The 11,387-nt window shown below is 50.8% G+C and overlaps 1 protein-coding gene across 1 annotated transcript; it reads left to right on the forward strand.

The window, feature by feature from the left end:
* Nucleotides 1-4,412: 4,412 nt before the first annotated feature.
* NEUTE1DRAFT_69818 (uncharacterized protein) lies at nucleotides 4,413-7,479 on the forward strand (the record flags this gene model as incomplete). The annotated part of the gene is made up of 2 exons (XM_009856466.1): nucleotides 4,413-5,061; nucleotides 5,130-7,479. 2 exons carry the CDS (start codon nucleotides 4,526-4,528, stop codon nucleotides 6,946-6,948), a joined length of 2,355 nt encoding a protein of 784 aa, XP_009854768.1.
* Nucleotides 7,480-11,387: the final 3,908 nt, after the last annotated feature.

The raw sequence follows: 11,387 nt of genomic DNA on the forward strand, positions 1-11,387 counted from the left end.
TCCCATGACCTGAAATGCACTGTCATTAGTGACGGGAGATGGACATATAGGGTGGTATCATCCATCTGATATCCCAAGCCGCGATCTCCGATTGTCGATGAACATCGATGGGCCGCGTCCGGGATTCTCGCATCGTACCCGGAACAAGGCAACTTGCCACCGACAGAGCCTCATAACAAACACAAGCGCTTTGCCATCCCTGCCGTCAGAAAAAGAAGGAAAAAAGAAGAAAAATCAAGTAAAAAAATATGGCCAAAGGGCGGGGATGGCAGAATGGTAGGAACCCTTCCCTGGTCCCAATGAATAAAAATCTGCGCTGTCGTCAAAACAGGCTGTCTGCCCCTGGGCCCTGGCTGGATGTTGGAAGACGCGGCTGTGAGTGCCCCCTGTAAAACCTGCCTGCCACTAATCACATGTGCATGAACTAGGAACAAAAGTCTTTTGACCCTGGCTGTGCCTGTGCCTGGAGGGGTGCACTCGTACCTTTTTTTTTTTCTTTTCTTCTTAGTTTTTGGGCTACGAGACGCTCCTGCACGGCTCGTGCGTGAGCTTGAGCAAAGCTAACAATGATATCTCCACCCCGTCATCATGCGGGGTCAGGACACCTCAGCTGGGTGAGGTTGGGCAGAAAAACGGGCATCATCACAAGCATTTACCTAGTTGCGGACCTTGAACCTCTTGGACTGCGTTACTGCAACCAGTCAGTGGCTTCGCTCCATGAGACGATTCTCTGGAACGAGAAAGTTGTGCACGACACCGCTGGAAGCGTGGACAAAGTCTCGGGCCTCAGCTCTTCCAGGTGTCACTGTCGCCGCAAACGGCTCTGCCCATTCGGATGAGTGTAACTGGATGTTCACGGTTCTACCCGCCGATTCCGCACTAACAAGCTTCATCAATCCGCTTTGTTGTTGATAATCGGTCTTTTCGCCGATTCGATGTCGATCACAACGAGTGCCGACATCACCTGCATCGTACAGGTATCCTTTGTCCATTTGTACACTAGGTACATTAGAAAATGTGATACTTTTGGGGGGGTTGATCCCTTGAAGTGCTGTGGACCTTACAAAAATGAGGAGCAGACACAACCCAAAGCGGCTATTATTTTGTACGCGCTTCTCATCACGCGAAAAGGCATGCTTGCTGCTAGGGGAATACCACAACTCTCAGGTTACAGCCCACTGAGCCCCCCCTCCCGCTGGTGGATCGCATCCCCTTTTATGAAACAGCCCAAGCATTCCAACCCCTCCTTCGACCCTCGTTTTCTTTGACAGCTGGGAAGTCTAAAAGAGAAGATCCCCCGCTCCCGGCTTCCCATTGCCGCCCTTCCCTTGTGTTTCCTTGGCCAAATCCCTCTACATGGGTACCCAATACCACTTGTCCATCCATCCAGTGTTTTCGTTTTACGGTTTTTTCCGGATGACGCCGCCCGAACCGGCCGTCTTGGACCCCCGGTTTGTTTTTGTCGTTGGGAAAAAAAAAGATGGTTCAGTTTGAGTCCAGGTTGAGTTTCCAGTGGTGGGTGGTGCCTGTCTGCCTGTGCCTGGCTGTCTGTGCCTGTGTGCACTTTGACACCCAAGACATCAGCTGTAACAGTACCGCGCACGTATGCGCTGTTCTCGGACTCCCTCCCGTTCTCGGGATGATACCATCGAGTAGAAGAAAGATAAGAGAATGGATAACACTCGCAAGGTAACCCAGCCAAAAGATGTCCTGGCCGGGAAAAAAAAAAAAAAAAAAAAAAAAAACCAAGGAAGAATAGGGATGTGAAACACTGACATCAACCATCGGCACAAAAACTGGAGCAAAAACGTGCTCTCGAGGTACACGGACGGACTGAAGTTTGAGCAACGGGCACCCCAAGCTGCAAACGCCGTGGCTACGTAGGATCAAAGAATAGCTCTAGTGTTGTAGGTAGGCATACTGCTGCTGCTGTAAACTGTTGCGTAAACATCTCGTTCCGTCCCATGTCATCGTCTCACCATTGGCCGCCATCACACTTTCTCCACAATCTGAGCCCAAGCAAGGTACCCGTAAGCCTCTCTCTGGTCAACTCTTCCGGGCCAACTCATTCACGCCTATCTATACACCTTTCATTCTTACTAGTCTAGGCAGGAGAATTTCACAAGAAGCAGTCGATGCTGCTACAAGGTCAGGTACACTACATACATAGCATCGGGGTCACCTGTCCTGCCACCTGAATAACCTCAACTTGGCGGCATATCCCCCATCCACAACATACGGACGCTGACAGGCCAACAAGCCCCAGGCAAGGGAGAGGGGAGGGTCCCCGGTCCTGACTCTCGGTACTCCTTTCGGTAGTGTACACACAACCAGGTACATATGTAGCAGCGCTAAAGGCAAGGACAGCCTGATCCCATCCCATGGCTTCCGAGATCCCATCGACGACAAGACACCACCACATTTGTCCGATAGGGAACCCGTTGCATTGGCGGTATCCAGCCCGACCGACGTGCATACACAGCTGTTGTTCTCTCTGTTTGGTTGGCTCCCTCGAGTAGTGTAGCATCCAATCCATCCATTCCTCCCCCCCTTGATCGAGTAGTTCGCCAGCAATGGCGGCGGCGTGCCACCAGCCATTACAACTCAAACAAACAGATGCAACCAAAGAGGCCTGCCTGCCAGCCAGCAGAGCAAGCGTATCTCACCACTCATCCATCACCGTAAAAGAGGCGGCGACTGGGAGGCTCACAGTCACGGTAACCAAGCAATCAATCATTCGGGCTACGGGCGGCGTCATCAATCATCTGGCATTCCCCTAGGCAGTAACCCGGTGAGGGTGGGCATCCATCCATCCATTCATCCATTATCCATCATCCGAGCATCCAGTCCCGGGAGTAAAAGAGAGAGGGAGAGAGGGAGAGAGATAGGTGTTAGGGTCAACATATCCACTCGGGCGGCGACTGGACCTGACCACTGACCACTGATCACTGACCAGACAGACCACGACGATAGGACATGACCCCAGGAACCGACCTGGACGATCAGAGACCAGGACCACATATGTAGGTGCAGGACAGGACAGGAACGGAAGAAGTCAGGCCAGGAGACCTACACAATTGCCACTTCCCCTGTCTCGTGCGCGCCATTCAAGGAACCCGCTTCGTCACAGCCTTTTTATCTTTTTTTTTCTTCCCTTTTCCTTGAGGAAGGGGGGGAGGGGTACATTACATATCCATCCTTTTGTGGCATTCTGCTTGCTTCACTTGCTTCTGCTGCTTTCGGGACCTGCTTTTGCCTTTTTTTTTTTTTGCCCACTTTCTTGGCGTACACGTACATATGTATGCAACTGTAGCCATAGTATCGAGGTTGGCTTGGCAAAAGGGACAGACAAGCAATTAACTCACACTGCCCCTGTGTCAGAAGACTTGACTTGACTTGAGTGACAGGAAGAGAAAAAGACGGGAAACGGGCAGAGAGGAAAGAAAAAAAAGGATCCCCACTTGGGCCCCCGGACGACATACGACATATCGACGACTGCTTCTTCTCAGTGCCCATATCCACACTACCTCTATGTACTACTTTTTGTCCCGCCCCGCCCTCCTCCTTCGATAATCAACAGGACATAGCTACCTAATCCCGGCAAACCCATTCCATCTCCACCGTGCCGCCCACCCACCAGCAAAGTCCAAGCCCGGCCAGCAAGATCCTGTCAGCGTCCCGCCCCAAGAAAGAATCCTGACCCGACCTGAGTGTCAGCATCACCCATTTTCCATTCATTCCATCTTCTCTCTTTCTGAACGCAGGCACCACTACGACCACCACGACCACCACGACCACCACCATCTGCCATCAGCACCACTCACTGTCACTGCCACTGCCACCTTTAGTTTGACACTACTCTAGGCGACGGCAATCCCAAAACAGCCTTGAGATCATATCACGACAAGGACGACGACGACAACCGAGACGGCAGGCGGACTAGCCTCCTCCTCCTCCTCCACCACCACCACCACACCAAACAACTTGTGCGACATCGACACAAAAAAAAAACACTACACATACAACCCGCCGTCTCCCAGGGGGGAATTTGACCGCACACCACCCACCTACCTGGCCAACAGTGACCTGAGACGACCAAAAGATCGGCATTGCGCCCCTTTCTGTTCCCGCTCTGCCTCCGACCTCTTCCATTTCCATCCTAGTCCCCAGCAGTCACACTCACTCTCACTCCCACCACTCCAATCGATCCCTCGCCCAGTCGCTTCTCAAACGAAACGCAGTGAGCGCTGAGTGCCCCTCCCCGCACTTGACCCCTGCCGCGCGTGCCTACTACCTACATACATACAAGCACACACTTTCCTGACCTCAGCCTCATCCACTTTCCTTCCTTCCTGCTTCTGTCATCGCTTTGTTCTTTTTCAACAAAACTGTCTCGGGTCCCCCCCCCCCCTCTATCCTCATTCGCCTCTCGTCCCGAGTGCGCCTTTTCTTCCATCCCGTCTCGTCTTCGGGCAAAGCAATATACACACAGTAGTAGCCGCCGCCGCCGCCGCCATCCGCTATCATGGCTGCAACATTTCGTCCCGTCAATACGCCTCTGTCGCCCTCGGCCGACTCGCCAATGGTGCTGGACTCGACAACAATAACGTCACCAACCACACCCAGACCCAGCACTGCCCCGAGTCAGTCGTCGTCATCCCGACATTTGGACGACAACAACCACCACCCCGTGACGACGACGACGACACCCACTCGCACAACACCCAACTTTGGAGCCGGCGCACTGGCCTCGCAACAGCCGCTCCCCACGTCGCCCTTCCCCGACTCCGTTCAGCTCCCCGACATTACCGACCGTGGCAATAGCATGCCCAGGCGAGAAAATTCGCAGCACTCACGCAAGTCCAAGGACTCGGACGACATGGATATGGATGAGTCGGATGGCGAGGGAGCGGGTGAGGACGGCCATGCATCGGACGATGAGGAGATCAACGCGGATGGCACAAAGTCCAAGAAGAAGAAGTCGCAGAGGTTTTATTGCACAGACTATCCGCCATGTAACCTCAGTTTCACGAGAAGCGAACACTTGGCACGACATATAAGGTACGCTGCACATACTCTCTTCTCTCACGGCACACAATCAACATTGCTGACGCTGCTATCACTTGCAGGAAACACACTGGTGAAAGGCCGTTCCAGTGCCACTGCGGTCGCCGCTTCTCCCGTCTCGACAACCTCAGGCAGCATGCCCAAACCGTGCACGTCAACGAAGAGATCCCTGGAGATTCGCTCGCCGCGACCGGGACAAGGTTCCAGAGGCAGATCAGGACGGACAGGGTACGCCAAGCGGGTGGCAGGGCAAGGGCGGCTACCGCGGGTAGCGTCATGCCCGTCGTGCGTGGCCATTCCAAGTCCATGTCCACGTCAAGCATTCCCAACATCAGCCAGCTAGGGGCTCCCTATGGTGCCAGCGATGCCCGCCGCCGCCCGCCGCCATTGGTCATGGCCGATCCTCGCGCGAGAGTGTCGATGGAATACCATGGTCCCGATGGTGCCTATCACCGGGGTGCTTCTCCGAGCGACTTTGGCACTCCCACTTCTGCCACCTTTTCGACCGGGCAGAACAGCCCTCGATGGGGGCCCGGTATGGTATCCCCAAACTCTTCACACTCGCGCTCGCACAGTATGTATGTCGCCGGGGCTAGGACACCTGGCCGTCGTCTGAGCGTGCCTTCGGGAGGCAACCCGTTCCAGTCACCGCACGGCAGCAACGTTCGGGGTCCCCTCTTCGGTCCTTCCGGCATCAACACATCCAACAACGGTGCCTTCTCGCCCAGTCAGAGCACCCTGCTAGCATCGCCCACGGTGTCGAACGCGAGTGGCTGGTCGCGGCGAGATTCTCTGTCGAGCGTGGCTGATGATGCTTGGCGCCGGCGAACTTGGCATCCGGAAAGTCGTGAATTTAACAACGGCGTCAGCCGGTTGCGTGAAGTGATCACGCCTTCGCAGTTTACCCATGCTCCTCCCCCCATTGCTAACCCAGCCAACCAATCGCCACAGCCATTCCGTTTGCCTGGAATCGAATCCTTCGACGAACCTCATCGGCCGCTGTCGCCTCCCCGCCGTTTGCCATCACCGATGATGATGGATGCTCCCCGGCCTGCTCAGCACCAACCCCCTCACCCGAACGAGATGGGCTTCAACCGACCCCGCGAACTGTCGGCCCAGTGGGATACGAGCCTCCACCGTGGCTTGACGGGGCTCAATATCAACACACAGACCCCGCCTCGCGATGGGGCTTCAGCATGGGCAAACGACGTCAACCATGCTGTCATGTCGCAAGCAGACCGTACCCGGGCCCCTCAGGGCCAACCAGGGGCGTATCAGCAGACGGTGCGGTTCGATACCGAGGTGCAGAGCGTTCCTGCCCCTCTGTCTCGCCAGCACCAACATCAGCAGCCAAGTGGACCACCACCACCACCGTACGGAAGGGGTCATCACCATACCATGTCCGCTCCGTCGATTACTTCACAGCCTACCAAGAGACATGGCTGGTATCACGGGTCGAGTGGGCCGGCCGGAGAGACGATTCACGAGGGACGGGCGCGCGTGGACAGGATCATGCATCCTAATGTGGCGGCTTTTCAGGGGTTTCCTGCTAGGGACCGGGAACAACCACCGCAGCAGCAAGCGTCATCTCCTCAACATCATCACCAGGGATACCAGCAGCAGCAGCAGCAGCAGTATCAACACCAAGGGCCACCGGTAGGACATCAGCAACAGCAAGGAGGGGGACCACCGACGATGGAAAGGATTCTGGAGAAGCCACATCCAAATGCGCACGCGCACGGGCATCCCACGCACGCTCATCCACATCAACACCCGCACGGTCCTCCAGCTGGCGGGGATACGGCATCGCTTAGGAGGCTGGAGGCGTTGGTGGCTGTGGCTGTGGGTTCGAGTGAGGGGACTACGGCTGCTGCTTATTAGGGTGGGCAGGAGCGGGCGCATGATTATAAACTCGCACCCATGGCGTTTCCAGACAACATTGTAAACTTACACAGGGAACGAGAAGATGAGGAAAGTACTCAGCAACGAAGTACAATGGGAAGAAGAGAACAAGGATAGGCTTTAAAGGCGCTGTCGCTGTCGTCATAAGCCAGGTGTTCTTTTGCTGCGGAACAGGGGAGGTGGGCGGAGTCAGCGGGGTGAGCAGGTAGAAGAAAACTGCGAGGAAGATCAAGGCCGAGTTGGAAAGGGATTTACACGATATAAGCGGAGGAAAGCAGTAATGAGAACCATTACTGGCTGACAACCTAGGTCTACAACAATGATGAGGACAAAGTAGGGGGTCGTGGGAACAAGGAAAGGACGATGGAAACGAAGAAGGGGTTGATGAACACCACTTGATGATGACATCTTTCTTTGGTACGACTTTGGATCATGGACATGACGAAACTTTACACAACATGGGAGCGCGCACACGGAACATCTGCTCTTCTTTTTGTCTTTCCCATTTTGCTTTTAAAGTTTCCGTTTTCTTTTATCTGTCATTCCCGGTCCGGCTTTATGGTTTTTGGGGTTTGGTTCTGGTTTTGTTTGGTTACCTACATGATGGCGTTTAGGGCGGTAGGCAAGCACAGAGGGGCAAGGCAAGGGAGAAGGTCACGGAAGGGTCTCTATCTATCTATCTAGCAGGGAATGGGTTTCTTTTTTAGCACGGGAAGAGAGTAGGTAGCATTTTTCGGGGTACAAAGTTCTTCTTCTTTTGTTGTTGTTGTTGTTGTTTGTGTGTGTGTGTATCTGTGTTTTGTGTCTGTGAATGGATGGGCAGCAGGGCGGCAGGCAGGCAGGGCGGTGGCATTTTGACGACTTTATGTCTTTTTTTTTTTTTTTTTCTCCTCCAGTTTCTCTCTCTTTCCTTTTTTTTTTTTTTTTCCATCCATCATGTTTGTTAGGGAGTACCACCACCACCAACTGAACACTTAGTACACTTGAGCACTCGTTTGATTCTGCAAGAATATGATGATACCTAGGTAGGTATACCAATTTTCGAGAACTCTCTCTCTAATCGTTTTGACACACAAACTTTACTTGTGAGAACTCATTTGAGGACATAAACATATATGTACACGTTTAATGTTGAAAACTAGGTAGGTCCTCATCCGTTAACGATGCGTCTGGATAGGTAGGTAGGCAACTAATAATACCCGCACGGTGCTATTATTGGGCTGTTCGTTCCTGTTGTCTGTTCCTGTTCCTGTTGTTCTATATACAAGTAACCAATACCCCGTACCTAGGTAGGTAGGTACCTAGCTACATCCATTCTTCTACATACTTACAGTTTGTTTTATTATTTATCTGTTCGGACTGCTCTTTCTACTGTAGGATAATAAGTGATAGTGATAGTGACAGACTGGCCTATACTAGTTTAGCAAGGTTACCTCTACCTACCTACCTAGGTATAGATAGGTAGGTAGGAGCGTAGTAGTAGGTCTAGGCAGGAGCTCGCTCCCAAATTTTAATATAGTTTATAGGTACCTTTAGACTAAGTAGGTAGTTTGTAGTGTTACTAGGTAGTTTGTAGTGTCACTAGGTAGTGGCAATATAAAAATGGCTAGGACGGACGTCCCGACCAAAGTGCGGGCATGCGTGCGTGCGTGCGTGCGTGCGCCTGGATAAAATAATTAATATATTGGTGATAATAAACTAACTTTGATATAGAGTAGATGTTTGTTGTATAAGTAAGTAAGTAGGTAGGTAGGTAGATACAAAGTGAGCTTAGTAGCGTAGGTAGGAAGGTTTCCGATTTGTAATTTACTACTTACAATTCACAGTTTGTAATTTGTAGTTTGTAGTTTATAATTTGCAGTTTGTAGTTTATAAATTGTAGTTTATAGTTTGTAGTATCACTAGGGGCTATTACATAATGTTTATGACGTTCTCAATGAAGGTATATTAGCCTATATATCAAATATAAGATAATATAAGATACTAACTATATACTTGGGTAGAGTTACTTATGTCCCTTGTACAAGTAGGTACTTACAAAGTATAAAGTACTAAGTCGAGGGAGGAAGGGAGGGAGGGAGGGAGGCTGAGAGCGGGCAGAATTGTTGAATTGTAGAATTGGAGATTTCCTTGCGCTTGTCTATAACTTGTCTATATATATTTTTTTAATAGAGAATAGAGGACAAAGGAGGACAAATGACGGAAAAATAGAGAATAGAGGATAAATGATAGAGGACAGGAAATAGAGAACTAACAAAGGATAAATGACAAAAGATAGGAGAGAGAGAGAACGTCCAATGTGTAGAGGAGACTAGGTCCTTATCAGTAGAGGTAGAGTTCGCAATAACCGTTCCTTCCTTATTTGCTTATGCCGGTTTAGTATTGCTTGGGGATTGAGTGTGTGTGTGGTGATTAAGCGTGTAATAATGAAGTGTGTGTGGCGACCAAGTGTGAGACTGACTATATAATAGTAATAAAGAAGTATCTTATTATCTATAGCGCGCTATGGGGTTTGACAAACAATGATGGTCTATAGGTAACTGTGAACTATATATTAGAAGATTTCACAGACCAAAATTGAACCATGGATTAGTTGCAAGTTGAATTAGAAAAAAGAAGAAAAAGAAAAAAAAAGAAAAAAAGAAAGTCGAGGGACACTTTCTACGATAGGATCATCCCTATTATCCTTTCTCCAAACTACCACTAAATTATCGGCATTTCATTCAAACGAACAAACTGAGTCGCGGAAATCATCCCCAAAGAAATAGCTTCCACTAACTAAGTTTTACTTTGAGAAATTCATAAGGAAAAAAAGGACGATCATCAAGTTCTTCGTTCCGTGAATTCATGCATGTTCTTGGATACTACCTATACAACATGCCCTATACCACGCAACTAATCTCACTGCTGCTGTCCAGCCATTATTAATATTTCGTACTCGACACTAGGTAGCTAGAATGAACGCCCTAATACTAACTAACGAGTTCTCCACCCTGTTGTCCTGTTGATGCTCGTGTAATACTGTCACAGTCTATCTATTAGCACGTTTCGCTCTCCCCTAGGTAGTCTAGGTACTTGTTTATCAGGGCCGGCCGGATCCCTTCAAGGATAGATACGAAGACACCCGATCCCATCGCAGAACCCAAGTTGTAAACTCACGAGTACCAAGATTATTATATGTAGAAAGAGAAAAGAGAAAAGAGAGAAGAACTCACTTCGAAATATCCCTTCCTATCTAAACTCCCCACCTTAACCGTTCCTTCCCAGTTTATTAGTTCCTCCCCTTTCCCCCCCTCCTTTCCCTCCTTCCCCCCTTCTTTCCCCTTAACTTTCCTCACAAACCCCTTAACCAACCCCTCATACCCCCGTCTCCCCACCTCCAACACCAACTCTCCTCCCTCTTTATTATCCCCCTCCCAATACTTCTTCCTCCCCCCCTTGAGTAATCCATAAACGTACATCCATCGCACTCCCACTAAGTACTCTCCACATAATTCCCTTTTTGTCTTCCCTTATCCCCACCGTTTTCGCCATCCATGACTAGGTAACCACCACCCCCTGTTTCAGCAGCATCTTGCGTTTTTCGTAATACAATCGCCAACTGTCGAGCCCAGTTTACGAGGAGGGAATAACCGGGGTGGGAAGGAGGGAAGTATGGTAGTCCAGCACGTCGATTAAAGCTATGGAGTACCACCCTTGTGCGCGCGGATCCAGGTTAGGGGGGGAGGCGCCGCCGGTTAGGGGGGTCGGCCCACCCAGGGGGGCGTGGCGTGGAAAGAAGAGTCGTAGCCGTCCGTGTTTTGAGCAGGTGGGAGGGAGGTGTTACGGCAGTGGTGTTCGATTAAAGAGAATTGGACGGAGGAGGATGTCATTCCAGTTTTTGTCTGTGGTAGTGGTAGCTGCAGGGGAAGCGGTGGTGGAGGAAGAGGAGGAAGAAAAAAAAAAAAAAGCGGAAGCACTTTTGTTATCAGCAGCAGCAGAAGAAGAAGCAGCAGCAGCAGCAGTGGTATCACCACGAGACGAACCCAAAAAAAGCGCAGTATACCCCGCATAAAACGGCTGCGCCATGTACACCCCATCCAACCACATCTGATTCGGGTATTTAGGATCCTTATGCCAGAACCCCCCTTCTGCATTTCGTTTCTGTTTGTTAACCAGCTGATCATACAGAAAGTCCAGCGCGGCTTTATACCGCCCTCTTCTTTCCGTGTCTGATGGCGAAGTGGTGGTATAAAGAAAAAGAATAGAGGAGGCCACGCGGATGTTGTTGAGCTGGTGGTCGGTATGATCCCAGGATACAAAAGTGCCGTTGGGGTGGAGGAGGGAGTCGATTTGGGTGGTTATGTAGGATAGATACTGTGCGGAAAATGAGGGAGAGGAGGTGACAATGGCTTCGAGAGAGCGGTAAAAGGTTGCTT

The sequence above is a fragment of the Neurospora tetrasperma genome (assembly GCF_000213175.1).
Source record: "Neurospora tetrasperma FGSC 2508 unplaced genomic scaffold NEUTE1scaffold_6, whole genome shotgun sequence".
NCBI lineage: Eukaryota > Fungi > Ascomycota > Sordariomycetes > Sordariales > Sordariaceae > Neurospora > Neurospora tetrasperma.